This window comes from Oncorhynchus tshawytscha, linkage group LG16 (genome assembly GCF_018296145.1).
Source record: "Oncorhynchus tshawytscha isolate Ot180627B linkage group LG16, Otsh_v2.0, whole genome shotgun sequence".
NCBI lineage: Eukaryota > Metazoa > Chordata > Actinopteri > Salmoniformes > Salmonidae > Oncorhynchus > Oncorhynchus tshawytscha.
In genome coordinates this window covers 77,534,348-77,558,118 of record NC_056444.1, presented here as the reverse complement: position 1 = coordinate 77,558,118, position 23,771 = coordinate 77,534,348, and the positions used below count along the sequence as shown (strand labels likewise).

General features: G+C 44.9%; 1 protein-coding gene across 2 annotated transcripts in view; it reads left to right on the top strand.

Annotated features, from left to right (window-relative positions):
* The window catches only part of LOC112215240 (disco-interacting protein 2 homolog B-A), a 91,997-nt gene that overhangs the window by 58,973 nt on the left and 9,253 nt on the right, over positions 1-23,771 (top strand). Inside the window, exons 13-35 of one of the 2 annotated variants that reach the window (XM_042299692.1) lie at positions 3,514-3,616; positions 5,642-5,800; positions 6,103-6,222; positions 6,628-6,742; positions 6,840-6,979; positions 11,552-11,688; positions 12,501-12,581; positions 12,774-12,901; positions 13,178-13,292; positions 14,799-15,000; positions 15,096-15,208; positions 15,499-15,522; positions 17,973-18,053; positions 18,288-18,411; positions 18,577-18,698; positions 18,865-18,976; positions 19,413-19,522; positions 19,799-19,929; positions 20,112-20,280; positions 20,441-20,611; positions 20,751-20,812; positions 20,927-20,984; positions 21,567-21,641. In XM_042299692.1, coding sequence (XP_042155626.1) covers positions 3,514-3,616; positions 5,642-5,800; positions 6,103-6,222; positions 6,628-6,742; positions 6,840-6,979; positions 11,552-11,688; positions 12,501-12,581; positions 12,774-12,901; positions 13,178-13,292; positions 14,799-15,000; positions 15,096-15,208; positions 15,499-15,522; positions 17,973-18,053; positions 18,288-18,411; positions 18,577-18,698; positions 18,865-18,976; positions 19,413-19,522; positions 19,799-19,929; positions 20,112-20,280; positions 20,441-20,611; positions 20,751-20,812; positions 20,927-20,984; positions 21,567-21,641 — 2,652 coding nt within the window. The remainder of the gene's footprint in view (positions 1-3,513; positions 3,617-5,641; positions 5,801-6,102; positions 6,223-6,627; positions 6,743-6,839; positions 6,980-11,551; positions 11,689-12,500; positions 12,582-12,773; positions 12,902-13,177; positions 13,293-14,798; positions 15,001-15,095; positions 15,209-15,498; positions 15,523-17,972; positions 18,054-18,287; positions 18,412-18,576; positions 18,699-18,864; positions 18,977-19,412; positions 19,523-19,798; positions 19,930-20,111; positions 20,281-20,440; positions 20,612-20,750; positions 20,813-20,926; positions 20,985-21,566; positions 21,642-23,771) is intronic. The other variant, XM_042299693.1, reaches the window with a different exon arrangement.

Here is a 23,771-nt window from a genome sequence, read left to right as displayed (position 1 = left end):
GTTGATGAAAATACAACTATTATACATGAAACTTTAGATACACTTCTCCTTAATGCAACTGCTGTGTCAGATTTTTTTTAAACTTTAAGGAAAAAGCATAATCTGAGAACGGTGTTCAGAGCCCAAACCAGCCAGAGAAATATCCACCATGTTGGGTAGTCAACATTATTCATAAATAGCATTATAAATATTCACTTACCTTTGATCTTCATCAGAATGCACTCCTAGGAATCGCAGTTCCACAATAAATGCTTATTTTGTTCGTTAATGTCCATTTATGTCCAATATTTTCTTTTGTTAGGGCGTTTGGTAAACAAATCCAAGAGCGCGATCTGGTCCATTCGGACGAAACGTTCAAAAAAGTTATATTACAGGATGAAGAAACTTGTCAAACTAAGTATAGAATCAATCTTCAGGATGTTTTATCATAAAAGTTCAATAATGTTCCAACCGGAGAATTCCATTGTCTGTAGAAAAGCCATGGAACGAGAGCTAACTCTCGTGACCGCGCGTCATGAGGCTGTGACACTCTGCCAGACCAAAGAGCTCTCATCCGGTCCCACTTCACAGTAGAAGCCTCATTCAAGTTTCTAAAAACGGTTGACATCTAGTGGAAGCCTTAGGAAGTGCATCTTGACCCATATCTCACTGTTTTTTTCAATAGGGCTGAGTTCAAAACTACAAACCTCAGATTTCCCACTTCCTATTTGGATTTTTTCTCAGGTTTTTGCCTGCCATATGAGTTCTGTTATACTCACAGACATCATTCAAACAGTTTTAGAAACTTCAGAGAGTTTTCTATCCAATACTAATAATAATATGCATATATTAGCATCTGGGGCTGAGTAGGAGGCAGTTCACTCTGGGCACACTATTCATCCAAAAGTGAAAATGCTTCCCCCTATCCCAAAGAAGTTAATTAATAGCCTACTGATTCCGTGACCACCAAGCCTCATGCAACCCACATGTTCGATAAAAAAAAAACATTTTTAATCTTTGCTATGCTGTAATAAAGGCTTTACAATTTTTTTCATCTATAAGTCTTTGCTAGATAAAGCTCTGCCTTATCTCAGCTCACTGGTCACCATAACAACACCCACCCGTAGCATGCGCTCCAGCAGGTATATCTCACTGGTCATTCCCAAAGCCAACACCTTTGGCCGCCTTTCCATCCAGTTCTCTGCTGCCAATTACTGGAACAAATTGATACATCTCTGTAGCACGAATCTTATATCTCCCTCTCTAACTTCAAGCATCAGCTATCTGAGCAGCTTAACGATCGCTGCAGCTGTTCATATCCCATCTGTAAATAACCCATCCAACTATCTACCTCATCCCCATATTGTTTTTGCCTTTTTTTTCATCTTTTGCACCCCAGCATATCTACTTGCACATCATTATCTGCACATCATCTGCACATCTATTACTCCAGTGTTAATTTGCTAAATTGTAATGACTTCACCACTGTGGCCTTTTTATTGCCTTATCTCTTTACTCCATTTGCACACACTGTATATAGATTTTTCTATTGTTATTGATTGTACTTTTGTTTATCCCATGTGTAACTGTTGTTTTTTGTCGCACTGCTTTGCTTTATCTTGGCCATGTCGCAGTTGTAAATGAGAACTTGTTCTCAACTAGCCTACCTGGTTAAATAAATAAAGGTGAAATAAATAAAAAAATTATTCTCTGCTTATTCTATTATTTATAATTTATTTAGTGTTTACACTGTTCCAAATTGTCAAGAGAATTATTGTTATAATAATAACCCTCCTTTTTCCTTGATCTCATTCCTATTATTATTATCATCATTATTATATTAAGTCATGTCATCATCATTAGTAGGCAGGGTATAGCAGCCTTGTATAACCACCATCGATCTGTAGACCTAAGAGCGCATTCTGTTTAGTCTTAACACCCTAACTTACTTAGGACTATATTTCAATACTTATATAGGCTACTGTATGAATCTATCATTAATTCATTAATGTCATCACACAGTATACAAGTCATTCATGATTTGAAATGCAATCAAGAATTTTATTAAAATAAAATAAAGCCACTGTTGAATAATTTGCATAAACAATAAATAGGCCTAAACCACTCCATTTCAGAAAATGTATTCACGGTACGCTCATTTCTTTTGTTTACATTGTTCCAAACGGTCAGAAAAATGACATTAATCTAACAGCACCTATTTGGCACATAATAATAATAACATTTCCAGTTTGTCACGTCCTCTGCATCCAGTTTGCTGTCACATGTTACGGGGTTCAGAGTTTATAACCAATTTATTGATTTGATTTAGATATGCTATAAGTCAGGCCCACTGGTCACCATAGCAGCACCCACCCGTAGCACGCGCTACAGCAGGTATATTTCACTGGCCATCCCCAAAGCCAATTCCTCCTTTGGCCGCCTTTCCTTCCAGTTCTCTGCTGCCATCGACTGGAACGAACTGCAAAAATCACTGAAGCTGGAGACTCATATCTCCCTCACTAACTTTAAGCACCAGCTGTCAGAACAGCTCACAGATCACTGCACCTGTACATAGCCCATCTGTAAATAGCCCATCCAACTACCTCATCCCCATACTATATTTATTTATTTATCTTGCTCCTTTGCACCCCAGTATATCTACTTGCACATTCATCTTCTGCATATCTATCACTCCAGTGTTTAGTTGCTATATTGTAATTATTTAGCCACTATGGCCTATTTATTGCCTTACCTCCCTAATCCTACCTCATTTGCACACACTGTATATATACTTTTTCTATTGTATTAATGACTTATGTTTGTTTATTCCATGTGTAACTCTGTGTTGTTTGTCGCACTGCTTTGCTTTGTCTTGGCCAGGTCGCAGTTGTAAATGAGAACTTGTTCTCAACTAGCCTACCTGGTTGAATAAAGGTGAAAAAATACAAATACAAATGGGCCACGTGATGCATACATGTGTAAAGAGAGCAAGAGTTGAGGGATGGGGGATGTTTTATCTAAACAAATGAGGAGTTTCGGTAACAACTTTTCAGTCAGAAATGGCATTTTATTATGTTGCCGCTTCATTAACACGGACAGTGCGATGCACTTTGATGTTCTATGGTGGTCGCTGCAGCAGGGAGGAGAGCGAGACAATGGGTGCTAGTCACACAGTCACTCGCTGTCTTTTTTTATTTATTTAACACAGCGCAGCAAGTTTGAGCCAGGCACGGAACAATCAAATCAATTGCGGTCGGACTCCCTCTCGTCATTTGTGTGTCTTAATTATTTAATCAAACAGTGTGCTTAAAGCATCAGACAAGCTCAGTGAATATAGCTGATTTGATTAAAACACATAGGATGTGTCTATATATGGAAAAATGCGTATAAAAATTTCAGCAAATCGATTGGTCGAAAGAGCAGACGACTCTTGGTCGACCAAGATTTGTTTTTAGTCGGGTACAGCCCTAGTATTGCTGATTTATTTTGTGATTGCATTTATTTCTTTACCTCTGTGTTGTTCTGTTCTCTCAGTACAAGGCCAGTAAAGAGGGGACGGTGATGGGAGTAGCCGTGTCTAAGATAGCCTTGTTGACACACTGTCAAGCCCTGACACAGGCCTGCAACTACTGTGAAGGTAAGTGCATGATTAACACACACCATTGAGCCCGTCCTCCTATAGCCGCTCTCTTGCATGCTCTCTGTCATATATATTTATATACATATACTCACTCAGATCAGCTTTTAGACAAAGAGCATTTTAGCCTCTCTTTGTCTCAGAGAACATTAGATCCCATGAGGGGAATCCACAGAGGCAGGCAGGCAACCAGACTGTTCCTGGAACACAGTGTTGCCTTTGTCCACAGTTAAATCAGCTATATTGTAGACTTATCATGTGATATAAAGCTGTTGTTACATGTCCTGTGGTAACCTCACTATATGGAGAATGTACTGTTGGTATCCTTGAAGTGTCTGTCTGTGTACAGTGGGGCAAAAATGTATTTAGTCAGCCACCAATTGTGCAAGTTCTCCCACTTAAAAAGATGAGAGGCCTGTAATTTGCATCATAGGTACACTTCAACGATGACAGACAAAATGAGAAACAAAATCCAGAAAATCACATTGTAGGATTTTTAATGAATTTATTTGCAAATGATTGTGGAAAATAAGTATTTGGTCAATAACAAAAGTTTACCTCAATACTTTGTCATTGCCAACAAAGGGTATATAACAGAGGTCAAATGTTTTCTGTAAGTCTTCACAAGGTTTTCACACACTGTTGCTGATATTTTGGCCCATTCCTCCATGCAGATCTCCTCTAGAGCAGTGATGTTTTGTGGCTGTTGCTGGGCAACACGGACTTTCAACTCCCTCCAAAGATTTTCTATGGGGTTGAGATCTGGAGACTGGCTAAGCCACTCCAGGACCTTGAAATGCTTCTTACGAAGCCACTCCTTCGTTGCCCGGGCGGTGTGTTTGGGATCATTGTCATGCTGAAAGACCCAGCCACGTTTCATCTTCAATGCCCTTGCTGATGGAAGGAGGTTTTCACTCAATATCTCACGATACATTGCCCCATTCATTCTTTCCTTTACATGGATCAGTCGTCCTGGTCCCTTTGCAGAAAAACAGCACCAAAGCATGATGTTTCCACCCCCATGCTTCACAGTAGGTATGGTGTTCTTTGGATGCAACTCAGCATTCTTTGTCCTCCAAACACGACGAGTTGAGTTTTTACCAAAAAGTTATATTTTGGTTTCATCTGACCATATGATATTCTCCCAATCTTCTTCTGGATCATCCAAATGCTCTCTAGCAAACTTCAGACGGGCCTGGACATGTGTCCCCCTGCTTAAGCCAGTACGTCTGGCACTGCAGGATTTGAGTCCCTGACAGCGTAGTGTGTTACTGATGGTAGGCTTTGTTACTTTGGTCCCAGCTCTCTGCAGATCATTCACTAGGTCCCCCCGTGTGGTTCTGGGATTTTTGCTCACCATTCTTCTGATAATTTTGACCCCACGGGGTGAGATCTTGCGTGGAGCCCCAGATCGAGGGAGATTATCAGTGGTCTTGTATGTCTTTAATTTCCTAATAATTGCTCCCAAGGTTGATTTCTTCAAACCAAGCTGCTTACCTATTGCAGATTCAGTCTTCCCAGCCTGGTGCAGGTCTACAATTTTGTTTCTGGTGTCCTTTGACAGCTCTTTGGTCTTGGCCATAGTGGAGTTTGGAGTGTGACTGTTTTAGGTTGTGGACAGGTGTCTTTTATACTGATAACAAGTTCAAACAGGTGCCATTAATACAGGTAACGAGTGGAGGACAGAGGAGCCTCTTAAAGAAGAAGTTACAGGTCTGTGAGAGCCAGAAATCTTGCTTGTTTGTAGGTGACCAAATACTTATTTTCCACCATTATTTGCAAATAAATTCATTAAAAATCCTACAATGTGATTTTTCTGGATTTTTTTTTTCTCATTTTGTCTGTCATAGTTGAAGTGTACCGATGATGAAAATTTACAGGCCTCTCTCGTCTTTTTAAGTGGGAGAACTTGCACAATTGTTGGCTGACTAAATACTTTTTCTGTAACCTTTCAAATGTTTGAATCCTTTATGACTGTGATGTGCATTGAAATAAAGTATTTCAAATGTTTGTGTGCTCTCTCAGGAGAAACGTTGGTCAATGTCCTTGACTGTAAGAAGGACATGGGCTTGTGGCACGGGGTGCTGACTAGTGTCATGAACAGGATCCACACCATCACTGTACCCTACGCTGTCATGAAGGCCTGTCCCATGTCCTGGGTGCAAAGAGTCCACATACACAAAGGTAAGGTTACAGTTAGCTATAACTTTTATATTGAAAACTGCATAGACACTAGCACGCATTAGCATCCTAAACGGCATGCTATGGATTAAGGTAGCCTGGGTCGGGTTCATTAGGAAACATTGTAGCAAAACTTTTTAAGACGTTGTCCAAAGGAACATGATATTACCTCCCTGTTTCAGACTTTTTCTTCTCAGTTTTGTGCCTAATGAACATGACCCATATTATTAGCGATTAGAATTAGCACTATGTGTTGAGGCGATGAGATGTGAGCCTGAGCTGTCCCTCTTGTTTCTCCCCTGCAGCACGTGTAGCCGTGGTGAAGTGTCGTGACCTCCACTGGGCTATGATGGCTCACAGGGACCAGAGAGACACCAATCTGTCCTCCATACGCATGCTCATAGTAGCTGATGGAGCCAACCCCTGTGAGTCATTCACACACACACACGGACCAGAGACACACCAACCTGTCCTCCATACGCATGCTCATAGTAGCTGATGGAGCCAACCCGTGAGACACACAGACACACACACACACACACACGGACCAGAGACACATCAACCTGTCCTGTGAGTCATGTATACATAGCAGACGTCACTCATGATTGCTTTATCTATTCCCCAAACTATTGTTTGTCCTGGCATTGACCTCTCATAGTCTTCATCAGTGCCCCACCTCTATTGGTACACTGATATGTATTTTTAGATGCAGTGCACACAACTTCCAAGAGAAACATCTGATCCGGTCAATTAGATTCATATAATCTGTTTGATTCTTAACAGGGAAACACATTGCTGACACATTCTTATGTATTTCTGCTGTCTTTCAGGGTCTGTGTCGTCGTGCGACGCCTTCCTCAACGTGTTCCAGTCTCATGGGTTAAAGCCGGAGGTCATCTGCCCCTGTGCCTCCTCTCCTGAAGCTCTCACTGTGGCTATACGCAGGTAAACAACATACATATCTGTCTACCTCTTTCCCTCTCTTTCTCTGATTCTCTCTCTTATACAATACACTGAGATCTTTCTGATACTCCCCCTCCAGGCCTGGTGCTCGTGGGACAGCCCTCCCTGCCAGGGCCATTCTCTCCATGGGCGGGCTGAGTCATGGGGTCATCAGGGTCAACACAGAGGACAAGAACTCTGCCCTCACTGTACAGGACGTAGGCCATGTGATGCCTGGAGGTACGCCACTCACTAAGCTACAATATAACCTCACTATGACACACCTCACTATGACACACCCCACCTCACTATGACACCTCACTATGACACCCCTCACCTCACTATGACACACCCCACCTCACTATGATACCCCTCACTATGACACACCCCACATCACTATGACACACCCCATCTCACTATGACACACCCCACCTCACTATGACACCCCTTACTGCCACCCCTCACTATGCCACACCTCACTGACACACCCCACCTCACTGACACACCCCACCTCACTATGACACACCCCACCTCACTATGACACACCCCATCTCACTATGACACACCTCACTATGACACAACCCACCTCACTATGACACACCCCACCTCACTGACACACCCCACTATGACACACCCCACCTCACTATGACACACCCCATCTCACTATGACACACCCCATCTCACTATGACACAACTCACTATGACACAACCCACCTCACTATGACACCCCTCACTGTAACACAACTCACTATAACACGCCTCACTATGACACACCCCACCTCACTATGACACCCCTCACTGACACCCCTCACTGACACCCCTCACTATGCCACACCTCACTATGACACCCCTCACTGACACCCCTCACTGACACCCCTCACTGACACACCTCACTATGCCACACCTCACTATGCCACCCCTCACTATGCCACCCCTCACTATGCCACCCCTCACTATGCCACACCTCACTATGCCACACCTCACTATGCCACACCTCACTATGCCACACCTCACTATGCCACACCTCACTATGCCACACTCCACCTCACTATGACACAACTCACTATGACACCCCACTATGACACACCCCACCTCACTATGCCACACCTCACTATGCCACACCTCACTATGCCACACCTCACTATGCCACCCCTCACTATGCCACCCCTCACTATGCCACCCCTCACTATGCCACCCCTCACTATGCTACCCCTCACTATGACACACCTCACTATGCCACACTCCACCTCACTATGACACAACTCACTATGACACCCCACTATGACACACCCCACCTCACTATGACACAACTCACTATGACACCCCACTATGACACACCCCACCTCACTATGACACAACTCACTATGACACAACTCACTATGACATACCTCACTATGACACCCCTCACTGACACAACTCACTGATACCCCTCACTATGCCACCCCTCACTGACACAACTCACTATGACCCCTCACTATGACACAACTCACTATGACACACCCCACCTCACTATGACACACCTCACTATGACACCCCTCACTGACACAACTCACTGATACCCCTCACTATGACACCCCTCACTGACACAACTCACTGATACCCCTCACTATGACACCCCTCACTGATACCCCTCACTATGACACCCCTCACTGACACAACTCACTGATACCCCTCACTATGACACAACTCACTGATACCCCTCACTATGACACCCCTCACTGACACAACTCACTGATACCCCTCACTATGACACCCTCACTGACACAACTCACTGATACCCCTCACTATGACACCCCTCACTGACACAACTCACTGATACCCCTCACTATGACACCCCTCACTATAACACACCACTATAACACACGGGGCGACAGGGTAGCCTAGTAGTTAGAGTGTTGGACTAGTAAACAGCAGGTAGCCTAGTGGTTAGAGCGTTGGACTAGTAAACAGCAGGTAGCCTAGTGGTTAGAGCGTTGGACTAGTAAACAGCAGGTAGCCTAGTGGTTAGAGTGTTGGACTAGTAAACAGCAGGTAGCCTAGTGGTTAGAGCGTTGGACTAGTAAACAGCAGGTAGCCTAGTGGTTAGAGCGTTGGACTAGTAAACAGCAGGTAGCCTAGTGGTTAGAGCGTTGGACTAGTAAACAGCAGGTAGCCTAGTGGTTAGAGCGTTGGACTAGTAAACAGCAGGTAGCCTAGTGGTTAGAGCGTTGGACTAGTAAACAGCAGGTAGCCTAGTGGTTAGAGCGTTGGACTAGTAAACAGCAGGTAGCCTAGTGGTTAGAGCGTTGGACTAGTAAACAGCAGGTAGCCTAGTGGTTAGAGTGTTGGACTAGTAAACAGCAGGTAGCCTAGTGGTTAGAGCGTTGGACTAGTAAACAGCAGGTAGCCTAGTGGTTAGAGCGTTGGACTAGTAAACAGCAGGTAGCCTAGTGGTTAGAGCGTTGGACTAGTAACCGGAAGGTTGCAATTTCAAACCCCGAGCTGACAAGGTACAAATCTGTCATTCTGCCCCTGAACAGGCAGTTAACCCACTGTTCCTAGGCCGTCATTGAAAATAAGAATTTGTTCTTAACTGACTTGGCTAGTTAAATAAAGGTAAAAATTTTAAAAACACCCCACCTCACTATAACACACCTAATCTCATTATAACACACCACTATAACTCACCTCACTATAACACACCCCATCTCACTATAACACAACTCACTATGACACACCTCACCTCATAACGCACCACTATACCACACCACAATAACACACCCCACACCACTATAACATATCTTACCATAACACACCACTATAACACACCCCACACCACTAACACACCACTATAACACATCTTACTATAACACACCACTACAACACACCCACACCACCATACCACACCACTATACTACACCACTATACCATACCACACCACTCTACTACACCACTATTCTATACCACACCACTATTCTATACCACACCACTATACTATACCACACCACTCTATACCACACCACTGTACCACACCACCGTACCACTCTATACCACACCACTATACTATACCACACCACTCTGTATCACACCACACCACTATACCACACCACTATACCACACCACACCACTATACTACACCACTATATCACACCACACCACTATACCACACCACTATACCACACCACTATACCACACCACTATACCACACCACTATACTACACCACTATACCACACCACTCTATACCACACCACTCTATACCACACCACTCTATACCACACCACTATACCACACCACTCTATACCACACCACTCTATACCACACCACTCTATACCACACCACTCTATACCACACCACTCTATACCACACCACTCTATACCACACCACTATACCACACCACTATACTACACCACTCTCTACCACACCACTCTCTACCACACCACTCTCTACCACACCACTCTATACCACACCACTCTATACCACACCACTCTATACCACACCACTCTATACCACACCACCATACCACACCACCAGAACCACACCACTCTATATCACACCACTATACCACACCACTCTATACCACACCACCATACCACACCACCAGAACCACACCACTCTATATCACACCACTATACCACACCACTCTATACCACACCACTATACTACACCACTATACCACACCACTCTATACCACACCACTCTATACCACACCACTCTATACCACACCACTCTATACCACACCACTCTATACTACACCACTATACTACACCACTCTATACCACACCACTATACTACACTATACTACACCACTCTATACCACACCACTATACTACACCACTATACTACACCACTCTATACCACACCACTCTACACCACTATACCACACCACTCTATAACACACCACTATACCACACCACTCTATAACACACCACTCTATAACACCACTCTATAACACCACTCTATAACACACCACTATACCACACCACTCTATAACACACCACAACACCTCACTCTTTCTGTTTTCTGTTCATCACTGACTGACTTTAACCGTGGTGGTTTAACTGTGTCTTGTCAATGTCACTTCCCTGGTGTTAATTCTACTTTGCTCACCATTTTAGTCATTGCTTTATAACCCCTTAAGATCGATGTCCACTCCCCCTACAGAAATCTAATTAGCATAATAACAAAATCCCAGTTAAAAATCCATCCGTTTAAGCTTGAGATGTCATTCCACCGCATCTGCCTATGTGACACTTCCGCATCTGCGGTGAAAGGTGACCGAGCTAGAGCGGTGTCTGTGCAAAGGTGAGACTCTCAAAATACATACATGTCGGTTGTTTGGCTGTAGGACGTCCACGGGCCTCACAAGACTCGTCTGAAGGTCCCCCGGTATACAGTATATGGAGACTGTTTAGTGACAAAAAATAAGGGGTTAATTACATATTTTAAAAAATCTAAAATGTTTCCTGATCTTATATCTCTCAGATATACGATTGACACTTCAGAACAAACTTCTTTTAGAGTTTTTGGGGGGGCTATCTGATGTTCCATGAATCTGTTATTCAATGTGTTTTGTATGGGGAAAATAGCATTAAGGCCAAATAAAAATGTTCATCAAATTTATTTATTTTTTAATACTTCTAGTGGTCTTCAAAATCAAATAGCAAAAATTATCCTTGGGTTCACCTTCTTAAAACAATTCTATTTAACTTAGTAGTCCCCCCCTGCTGATTTTATACAGCACTTTTCATGGACCCAAAGATGCTTTTGGGAGTTGGTTTCTAATGTACAGTATGTGTGTTTTAGCCCTAATGTCATAGTGTCTTGTGTTTCAGCTCTGATGTGTATTGTGAAGCCAGACGGGCCTCCACAGCTCTGTAAGACCGACGAGATCGGAGAGATAGTGCTGAACTCCAGGGCTGGAGGAACCTTGTACTATGGTCTACCTGGAGTCACCAAGAACACCTTCGAGGTGAGGAGAGGACTGTTTACTGAACCCTCTCAAGTTTCTGAATTTCTGTTCAGTGTAGTGCTACTGACACTGGGATGTAGCCATCAACCTAAGAACATGACTCCTCTGTCAGAGCATTACAATTCTAAAAGCTCTACCCCAACTGTATTATTCAGTGGTCATGGTTACCTACGGTCTCTATTACTAATTAGGGTTGCCAAGCAACCATTTAATTTACAGAAGTTACCTGAATCTTTGGTAATTTTGCTAATTAACAGAAAATGTATTGAAAATCTATGGTACCTTTGGTAATTTATACTGGAATAATGTTTATATTCCTATTATAGTATTCATTTATTTGATTTTATCCATGTCCATATTGTCCATGAGTTCCTAGTGTATAGACCACATGGTTCAAGAGAAAATAGCCTAATTAAAAATGAGCATCATTTTCAATGAACTCTTCCAATTATTCACTTTTTTTTTTTACAGCTGCCAGTTTGACTCCAAAACATTGAGAACAAATATATATTGACATAGTCAAATAAAGTGTGTAAAATGTTTTATATAAATATATATAAAGGACATTTCATGTTGAAACCCTCATATTAAACACCAATGGTATTTACTAAGTTGATGTTTTATTTTTAGGGTAATGTTTTACAGCTTTCTCATTCTATACCCTCCCTTTGCAACGCTGGTCTCTCTAACCTGAGTTGAGGAGTTGTGTTGACAGTTAAACGTGTTGTTGTGATTGGTTGAAAGGATGATCATGATGTAATACATTATGCAGTAACCTCCATAACTGAAAGTGTGTCCCTCTGTCTCTGCAGGTGATTCCTGTGAACCAGGCTGGAGCTCCGATAGGAGACATCCCCTTCACTAGGACTGGCCTGCTGGGCTTCGTAGGGCCGGTAAGATAGAAAGACAGTCGTTTCAGGCCCTACCTAACCTATTCAGTCTATAGCTATGCACAACTACTTTATATCAACAAAACATGTCAATGTAGAATAGAGTTTTGGCGTGTCTGTTGATGTCTATTGAATGAAAATTTATGGTGACATTGCTTTTTTGACCTTCTGCTATTTCCCTCTCTAACTCCACAGGGAAGTCTGGTGTTTGTAGTGGGGAAGAATGAGGGGCTCCTGACGGTCAGTGGTAGACGACACAATGCTGATGACTTGGTGGCCACAGCCCTGGCTGTAGAGCCTGTCAAAACTGTCTACAGGGGGAGGTGAGTGTGTCAGGAGTGCAGTCCTTCTGGTGTGTTTTGCTGTGTTGGTAAGGTGTGAGAGTGCTTTGGCTGTTGAGCCTGTCAAAACAGGTGAGTGCCACAGTCATTCTGCTGTGTTGTTTCGCTGAGGTCTTAAGGCGTGAGAGTGTGCCGTGCTGTCTTTTCCCTCTCCCGGAGGAGGATCACTGTGTGCTCTGTGACGATGGTCTCTAGTGTGAGAGTAGGTTGTTATTGTGGGTTGTGTGTTATTGCTGACTGACTCTCTCCCTGGTGTAGGATCGCCGTGTTCTCAGTGACCGTGTTTTATGATGAGAGGATTGTGATTGTAGCAGAACAAAGACCAGATGCCAGTGAAGAGGACAGCTTCCAGTGGATGAGCAGAGTACTACAGGTACTTGTTTTATGTGTGTTCTCTCCTCTATAAATATATCTATCTCCGTACTAAAGATATGATACATATTGTCTCATATCTATCACAGGTACCTAGTATTATCTATCCTTCCATCTATTTATCATTTATCTTCACTCGTTAAACAGGGTAGCCTAGTGGTTAGAGTGTTGGACTAGTAACCGGAAGGTTGCAAGTTCAAACCCCCGAGCTGACAAGGTACAAATCTGTTGTTCTGCCCCTGAACACCCACTGTTCCTAGGCCATCATTGAAAATAAGAATTTGTTCTTAACTGACTTTCCTGGTTAAATAAAGGTAAAATAAAATGTAAAAAAACCACAGCTTTATAATCAATCTCCATATGTTTCTTTCTAGTTATCTATCCGTGTGCACTTTTTAGGTTAAAGGTGCAATATGCAGAAATCGCTCCGCCATTTCCTGGTTGCTGAAACTCTAATAGTTTCCCTAATTTCAGTTTGTGGCAAAACAAGCTAGTATAGTGTAGATAATCACTGTACCATATAAACAGATGTGAAATATATTTTCTATTACCAAAAATATTGTTTTTTCAACTTTTTGAAGTAAAAAAACAACAACTCCAAAACGAAACTATAAAACAGAAGCATAGAAATAGCGCACATAATAGTTAGACTTGCTTTCAATGAGAATGACAGATCTATAACTCACATTTCTATGTGCATTTGGTTGGGTCGGCCAAAAAGTTACATATTGCAGCTTTTAAGTTAGTAGTAGAAGTACATCTATGCGACAGTACATTAACGGCAGTGGTGGAAAAAGTACTCAATTGTCTTACTTGAGTAAAAGTAAAGATACCTTAATAGAAAATGACTCAAGTAAAAGTGAAAGTTACCCAGCAAAATAATACTTCAGTAAAAGTATTTGGTTTTAAATGTACTAAAGTATCTAAAGTAAATGGAATTGCTAAAATATACTTAAGTATCAAAGGTACAAGTATAAACCATTTCAAATTCCTTATATTAAGCAAACCAGACAGATAGTCAGGGGCAAACTCCAACACTCAGACACCATTTACAAACAAAGTGTTTGTGTTTAGTGAGTCCACCAGATCAGAGGCAGTAGGGACAACCAGGGATGTTCTCTTGATAAGTGTGTGAATTGGATCATTTTCCTATCAAAATGTATCGAGTACTTTTGGGTGTCAGGGAAAATGTATTGAGTAAAAAGTACATTATATTCTTTAGGAATGTAGTAAAGTAAAAGTAGTCAAAGTAGAGAGACCCCAAAAACGACTTAAGTAATACTTTAAAGTATGTTTACTTCAGAACTTTACGCCACCGAATTAACAGTAAGCCGGCCCTATGACGTGTGTTCTGTCTACTATAGGCTATAGACCGTATCCACCAGGTGGGTCTGTACTGCCCATTCCTGGTCCCAGCCAACACGTTACCCTGTTATAGGTAGCACACCTAACAGTGCATACACTACTGGCATCACATAAACAGTATAACATGTGTTTTCCTCGACAGGCTATAGACAGTATCCACCAGGTGGGTCTGTACTGCCTAGCCCTGGTCCCAGCCAACACGTTACCCAAGACACCACTGGGAGGGATCCACATCTCTGAGACCAAACAGAACTTCCTAGAGGGGAACCTGCACCCCTGTAACATCCTCCTCTGTCCACACACCTGTGTTACCAACCTGCCCAAACCACGGCAGAAACAACCAGGTGTGTGTGGCTATAATGACTGTCTATATCTCTGACACAGTGACACTTGACACTGTAGTTGGTGTGTACCTCTAACCCCCCTCTCCGTACTATAGTTGGAGTGGGCCCGGCCTCCATCATGGTTGGTAACCTGGTAGCAGGAAACAGGATGTCCCAGGCTGCAGGCAGAGAGCTGGGAGTGGTGGAGGAAGAGGGTCTGGTCAGGAAGGTAAGAACCCACTGAGCCGAGCTGTACTGGGCTGAGCCAGCAAGGTGTCGGCCCTACTGTGTGAAAACAAACACTACAGTACCAGCTCTACAGTCTGTCTTCAATACTCACCAACACCAGGAATGGAGCACAGCTGCTTTACCAACAATCACCATCTTATTTACCGTAGTCCTAATGACAAACGTATAGCAGAAGCTTTGTTCTGTCTCTAAATCTTATTTACCGTAGTCCTAATGACAAACGTATAACAGAAGTGTTGTTCTGTCTCTACTTTCTCTCTGGCGATGTAGCTCTGTATGTGGCCCACCATGATGGTAAGAGTTTAGGAGACATACCTGCCCCAGTAAGGCTGCTTCTCTCAGATGTGCTGCTTGACAGTGACTGTGTATTATGTCTGCGTCACTGTAACCGTGAGCAGATCAATGGTGTGCACCCCTGTAACCGTGAGCAGATCAATGGTGTGCATCTGAATGAGGGACTGGGCTGTGCAGTCACACAGCGAAGCACACAGAACCTCACTATACGTGTGTGTGTTTTTACTGTGCTTAAAGCCTGCTATTGTTCTCCCTCCACAACCGTCCTGTTTCTGTCCACTAGTCTTTGGTTCTCTTCTCTCCTTAATGGTGGCTTCCGCTTTCAGCACCAGTTCAGTCCTGACCCACACTCTCCCCTCTTTCAGCACCAGTTCAGAGTCCTGACCCACTCTCCCCTCTTTCAGCACCAGTTCAGTCCTGACCCACACTCTCTCCTCTTTCAGCACCAGTTCAGAGTCCTGACCCACACTCTCCCCTCTTTCAGCACCAGTTCAGTCCTGACCCACACTCTCCCCTCTTTCAGCACCAGTTCAGTCCTGACCCACACTCTCCCCTCTTTCAGCACCAGTTCAGAGTCCTGACCCACACTCTCCCCTCTTTCAGCACCAGTTCAGAGTCCTGACCCACACTCTCCCCTCTTTCAGCACCAGTTCAGAGTCCTGACCCACACTCTCCCCTCTTTCAGCACCAGTTCAGAGTCCTGACCCACACTCTCCCCTCTTTCAGCACCAGTTCAGAGTCCTGACCCACACTCTCCCCTCTTTCAGCACCAGTTCAGAGTCCTGACCCACACTCTCCCCTCTTTCAGCACCAGTTCAGTCCTGACCCACACTCTCCCCTCTTTCAGCACCAGTTCAGAGTCCTGACCCACACTCTCCCCTCTTTCAGCACCAGTTCAGAATCCTGACCCACACTCTCCCTCTCTTTCAGCACCAGTTCAGAGTCCTGACCCACACTCTCCCCTCTTTCAGCACCAGTTCAGAGTCCTGACCCACACTCTCCCCTCTTTCAGCACCAGTTCAGTCCTGACCCACACTCTCCCCTCTTTCAGCACCAGTTCAGTCCTGACCCACACTCTCCCCTCTTTCAGCACCAGTTCAGTCCTGACCCACACTCTCCCCTCTTTCAGCACCAGTTCAGTCCTGACCCACACTCTCCCCTCTTTCAGCACCAGTTCAGTCCTGACCCACACTCTCCCCTCTTTCAGCACCAGTTCAGTCCTGACCCACACTCTCCCCTCTTTCAGCACCAGTTCAGAGTCCTGACCCACACTCTCCCCTCTTTCAGCACCAGTTCAGAGTCCTGACCCACACTCTCCCCTCTTTCAGCACCAGTTCAGAATCCTGACCCACACTCTCCCCTCTTTCAGCACCAGTTCAGAGTCCTGACCCACACTCTCCCCTCTTTCAGCACCAGTTCAGAGTCCTGACCCACACTCTCCCCTCTTTCAGCACCAGTTCAGTCCTGACCCACACTCTCCCCTCTTTCAGCACCAGTTCAGTCCTGACCCACACTCTCCCCTCTTTCAGCACCAGTTCAGTCCTGACCCACACTCTCCCCTCTTTCAGCACCAGTTCAGTCCTGACCCACACTCTCCCCTCTTTCAGCACCAGTTCAGTCCTGACCCACACTCTCCCCTCTTTCAGCACCAGTTCAGTCCTGACCCACACTCTCCCCTCTTTCAGCACCAGTTCAGTCCTGACCCACACTCTCCCCTCTTTCAGCACCAGTTCAGAGTCCTGACCCACACTCTCCCCTCTTTCAGCACCAGTTCAGAGTCCTGACCCACACTCTCCCCTCTTTCAGCACCAGTTCAGAGTCCTGACCCACACTCTCCCCTCTTTCAGCACCAGTTCAGTCCTGACCCACACTCTCCCCTCTTTCAGCACCAGTTCAGAGTCCTGACCCACACTCTCCCCTCTTTCAGCACCAGTTCAGAGTCCTGACCCACACTCTCCCCTCTTTCAGCACCAGTTCAGTCCTGACCCACACTCTCCCCTCTTTCAGCACCAGTTCAGTCCTGACCCACACTCTCCCCTCTTTCAGCACCAGTTCAGTCCTGACCCACACTCTCCCCTCTTTCAGCACCAGTTCAGAGTCCTGACCCACACTCTCCCCTCTTTCAGCACCAGTTCAGAGTCCTGACCCACACTCTCCCCTCTTTCAGCACCAGTTCAGTCCTGACCCACACTCCCCTCTTTCAGCACCAGTTCAGAGTCCTGACCCACACTCTCCCCTCTTTCAGCACCAGTTCAGAGTCCTGACCCACACTCTCCCCTCTTTCAGCACCAGTTCAGAGTCCTGACCCACACTCTCCCCTCTTTCAGCACCAGTTCAGAGTCCTGACCCACACTCTCCCCTCTTTCAGCACCAGTTCAGAGTCCTGACCCACACTCTCTCCTCTTTCAACACCAGTTCCGAGTCCTGACCCACACTCTCCCCTCTTTCAGCACCAGTTCCTGTCTGAAGCGCTACAGTGGAGAGCCCAGAGTGACCCTGACCACGTCCTGTATGTGCTGCTCAACGCTAAGGTTGGATGGTCACACCTCTTGAGATGTTCCCATTTTTACTCACATTTCTTATGCTCTTATACGTTTTAACATGTGATTGTGGAGGTTGCGTTGGCTCCCCTAGCTAATGCCTCCGGCCTAGGCTTTAGCTGAGTGATTGAATACAGTCTTGTGCTATGCAGAGGTTGGTCACACTTGCTAGGCCTTCCTGTATATTGCACCTGTACAGGGTCTCTTACCACCTCTGTCCTCCAGGGGGCAGCAGTGTGCACAGCCACGTGTGTTCAGCTGCACAAGAGAGCAGAGAAGATAACCTCAGCCCTGATTGAGAGAGGAGGCCTCAACACTGGGGACAACGTAGTGCTGCTATACCCCCCTGGTGGGTTGAATGACCTACACACACACTGTCCATCCTCACATATACAATCTCTGCCTTAGTTAAATGCTATTGTTAACCGTCCTCCCCTCTTCTCTCCCTCTCTCTCGGTCCCCTTCCCCACCCTTCTTACTCTCTCCCTCCCTCCCTCCCTCCCTCTCACACCAGGCATTGATCTGATAGCTGCCTTCTATGGCTGTCTGTATGCTGGGTTGATCCCTGTAACAGTGCGGCCCCCTCACCCCCAGAACCTGGCTGCTACCCTGCCCACCGTCCGCATGATCATCGACGTGAGTCAACTAAAGCCACGAAGATGTTTTCACATAACCGCTTCATGAAAGATGTTATGCCTCAATATATACAAACATGTATTTGTACTATGAAAACTTTAGTAACTGCTGAAATGATCTTTGGTGGGGGGGGGGGATCAAATTCCTGTCTGTGTGTGTGTTGCAGGTGAGTAAAGCTGCCTGTATCCTAACCACCCAGCCCCTTATGAGGATCCTCCGGTCCAGAGAGGCTGCTGCCAGCGTCAACGTCAAGACCTGGCCCACTATCATAGACACAGGTACTGTGGCAAATCCCAGATGACTCCCAAGACACGCTATTTTCACATGATAGGGGACTACTTAGGACCAGAACCACATAAGGTAGTGTACACTATACAGGGACCAGAACCACATAGGGTAGTGTACACTATACAGGGACCAGAACCACATAGGGTAGTGTACACTATACAGGGACCAGAACCACATGGGGTAGTGTACACTATACAGGGACCAGAACCACATAGGGTAGTGTACACTATACAGGGACCAGAACCACATAGGGTAGTGTACACTATACAGGGACCAGAACCACATAAGGTAGTGTACACTATACAGGGACCAGAACCACATAGGGTAGTGTACACTATACAGGGACCAGAACCACATAGGGTAGTGTACACTATACAGGGACCAGAACCACATAGGGTGTTTACCTTCTCTGTGTGTCCTTTCTAGATGACCTCCCCAGGAGGCGGCCCCCCCAGCTCTACAAGCCCCCCACAGCAGAGATGCTGGCCTACCTGGACTTCAGTGTGTCCACCACAGGAATGCTGACCGGGGTCAAGGTAAGGGCACTATTGTAGCATTTCCATCTCAGGAGAAATGATCCCACAGCCATTCTTTTGCATATTAAAAGGCATTTTTTTTCTCTCTCGTCTTGTTTCTCTATCTCTCTCTCTCTCTGGTTTCTCTCGTCTTGTTTCTCTCTCTCTCTCTCTCTCTGGTTTCTCTCATCTTGTTTATCTCGGTCTCTTTCTTTATCTGGTTTCTCTCTCTCTTGTCTCTGGTTTTTCTCTCGTCTCTCTGTCTCTTTGTGGTGTGTGTGTGTGTGTGTATGTCAGATGTCCCACTCGGCGGTCAGTACTCTGTGTCGCTCCATCAAGCTACAGTGTGAGCTCTACTCCTCACGCCAAATAGCCATCTGTCTGGACCCCTACTGCGGTCTGGGCTTCGTACAGTGGTGCCTCTCCAGGTAAGAGACACACGGCTGGGCTGCCATGATTTCACCTACATTTTGTATAATCCTTGTGCCGCTCCTATGTCGCTCTATGATCTAGTGTTGTTGACACTGCGGCTGATCTCTATTGAGCAGAAAAGTGACAGCAGCTTTTTACGTTGTGTAATGACTAGAGAACGTTCCAATATTGTGTGTAGTGTGTACTCGGGTCACCAGTCCATCCTGATCCCTCCTATGGAGTTGGAGCTGTCCTTACCTCTGTGGCTGAGCACCCTGAGCCAGTACAAGATCAGAGACACCTTCTGTTCCTACTCTGTCATGGAGCTCTGCACCAAGGGCCTGGGCACACAGACTGACTCTCTCAAGGTGAGGAACACACACAGGCAGCTCGCTCGATCGCTAGGTGTTGGTTCCAGAATCTAACATATGTCAACTGTATCCTGTATACACACCAGAAGAGGCTGGTTGTAAGTGTAATGTCTAGGAGTCTCCACCCTGTGTGTATTATTAACCTGTGTGTCTGCAGGCGCGGGGTGTGAACCTGTCGTGTGTGAGGAGCTGTGTGGTGATAGCAGAGGAGCGTCCCCGGCTGGCACTGACCCAGTCCTTCTCCAAGCTGTTTAAAGACCTGGGCCTCTCCCCCCGTGCTGTCAGCACAGCGTTTGGATCCCGGGTCAACCTAGCCATCTGCTTGCAGGTGGGCCCCAGCGCACGCACATACAAATGCAGGGAGCCGCAAAATAATATGCATACGCACACACAGCTGGATCTTAACAATGATGGTGACTCATTTGGACTTTTTAGATCACAAAGTTCCCTTTCTGTTTCTCTGCCAGGGTACAGCTGGACCAGATCCCTCCACCGTCTATGTAGACATGAAGTCCCTCCGCCATGACAGGTGAGGATAGCTAGTGGACATCACTAAGGTTTTACCCAGGGTTTTCCTGGTCAGGTCACATGGTCATGTATAATACATTGCAGAGAATGGAGTCTGTATGTCTGTGTTTTCCAGGGTGAGGTTGGTGGAGCGAGGAGCCCCACAGAGTCTTCCCCTCATGGAGTCAGGCACTGTAAGTACATGGCACTGAGATGACTAGACCTTTACCGTATGCTTCCCAGTCTAAACTGTTTGCGCATATATTATGATGACATTTTGTGATGTTTTGTTGTTTTTTGTGATGTTTTGACATTTTTTGTGGTGTTTTTTTCTTGGCTGTTCGTGCACACACATTTCTTTTCTTGAGGAAAGTTGAAGTTCGGTATCTGAAGTAAAACATCTCAGTTAGATGTACAATTGTGTGTCTAGGACCTCCTCTGCAAAAACGTCAAAATGACAGATAACTCATGTAATCTTAGATGAATTCTGACTATTTTGAGGATCTGTTTCTGGCTATGTTGTTGCCATGGTGACTGAAAAGGGATAAACAACAGTGATGTTGCTGCTTTTTTCTCGTGTTTGAAACGAAGGTCTTTAGGGAGTATGAGAGCACAGACGGTCGCTTCACCTAGCAGAGTTCTGCAGGGAGCAAACCAAACCTGTGTGTGTGTATGTGTGGACGCCTTTAGACTGTGTTTTGACCTCTTGCTTCTCCAATGAAACTTCCTCTTGTGTCCATGGGGTTGTCTACTAAACCTGATCTCCCTGTCTGCAGATTCTTCCAGGGGTGAAGGTGATCATCGTGAACCCAGAGACCAGGGGTCCGTTGGGGGACTCGCATCTAGGAGAGGTGAGTATGCAGACACCACAGAGGAACAGGTGGTGGGGGTGTATGGTCAAGTTGAAAGGGGTTTGCTGTGAGAGTATTGTAGCGAAGACTTCAGAGTTTCTTCTCCTTCTCCTACAATAATTTAACCCCATCACCTTGCTCTACTACGACCTAGTCAATATATTTCTTTCTCTTTCACTATCACTTGTTTTTCTATCTTACCTCGCTGGTTTTAATGACCATCTCTTCTGTTATTCAGATCTGGGCTCAGAGCCCCTGGTTACTATATATACTGAGTATACTAAACATTAGGAACACCTTCCTAACACACACACACATTTACCCTCAGAACAGCCTCAATTTGTCGGGGCATGGACTCTACAAGGTGTTGTAAGCGTTCCACAGGGATGCTGGCTCATGTTGACTCCAATGCTTCCCACAGTTGTGTCAAGTTGGCTGGATGTCCTTTGTGTGGTGGACCATTCTTGATTCACACAGGAAACTGTTGAGTGTGAAATATCCAGCAGCGTTGCAGTTCTTGACACAAACCAGTGTTAGTGATGTTAGTGAACTTGGGTTAATTGACCGTCACTGACAAAAGAGGAAAAACTGCTGATGCACAAACAAATTTTGAAATTGCACCTGGTGTATTCTACTATCCTAATTCTCAACAGTAAATTGAGACCCCGGCTAAGTTCTGATTTTATTATTTTTATAAATAAATATATATACAGTTGAAGTCGGAAGTTTACATACACTTAGGTTGGAGTCATTAACTTGTTTTTCAACCACTCCACAAATTTCTTGTTAACAAACTATAGTTTTGGCAAGTCGGTTAGGACATCTACTTCATGCATGACACAAGTAATTTTTCCAACAATTGTTTAGACAGATTATTTCACTTATAATTTACTGTATCACAATTCCAGTGGGTCAGAAGTTTACATACACTATGTTGACTGTGCCTTTAAACAGCTTGGAAAATTCCAGAAAATGATGTCATAGGCTAATTTACATAATTTGAGTACATTGGAGGTGTACCTGTGGATGTATTTCAAGGCCTACCTTCAAACTCAGTGCCTCTTTGCTTGACATCATGGGAAAATCAAAAGAAATCAGCCAAGACCTCAGAAAAAAAATGGTATACCTCCAAGTCTGGTTCATCCTTGGGAGCAATTTCCAAACGGCTGAAGGTGCCACATTCATCTGTACAAAAAATAGTACGCAAGTATAAACACCATGGAACCACACAGCCGTCATACCGCTCAGGAAGGAGACGCATTCTGTCTCCTAGAGATGAACGTACTTTGGTGCAAAAAGTGCAAATCAATCCCAGAATAACAGCAAAGGAACTTGTGAAGATGTTGGAGGAAACGGGTACAAAAGTATCTATATCCACAGTAAAACAAGTCCTATATCGATATAACCTGAAAGGCCGCTCGGCAAGGAAGAAGCCACTGCTCCAAAACCGCCATAAAAAGCCAGACTACGGTTTGCAACTGCACATGGGGACAAAGATTGTACTTTTGGAGAAATGTCCTCTGGTATGATGAAACAAAAATAGAACTGTTTGGCCATAATGACCATCGTTATGTTTGGAGGAAAAGGGGGAGGCTTGCAAGCTGAAGAAAACCATCCCAACCGTGAAGCACAGGCGTGGAAACATCATGTTGTGGGGGTGCTTTGCTGCAGGAGGGACTGGAGTACATCACAAAATAGACGGCATCATGAGGCAGGAAAATAATATGTATATATTGAAGCAACATCTCAAGACATCAGTCAGGAACTTAAAGCTTGGTCACAAATGGGTCTTCCAAATGGACAATGACCCCAAGCATACTTCCAAAGTTGTGGCAAAATGGCTTAAGGGAAACAAAGTCAAGGTATTGGAGTGGCCATCACAAAGCCCTGACCTAAATCCTATAGAAAATGTGTGGGCAGAACTGAAAAGCGTGTGCGAGCAAGGAGGCCTACAAACCTGACTCAGTTACACCAGCTCTGTCAGGAGTAATGGGCCAAAATTCACCCAACTTATTGTGGGAAGCTTGTAGAAGGCTACCCAAAATGTTTGACCCAAGTGAAACAATTTAAAGGCAATGCTACCAAATACTAATTGAGTGTATGTAAACTTCTGACCCACTGGGAATGCGA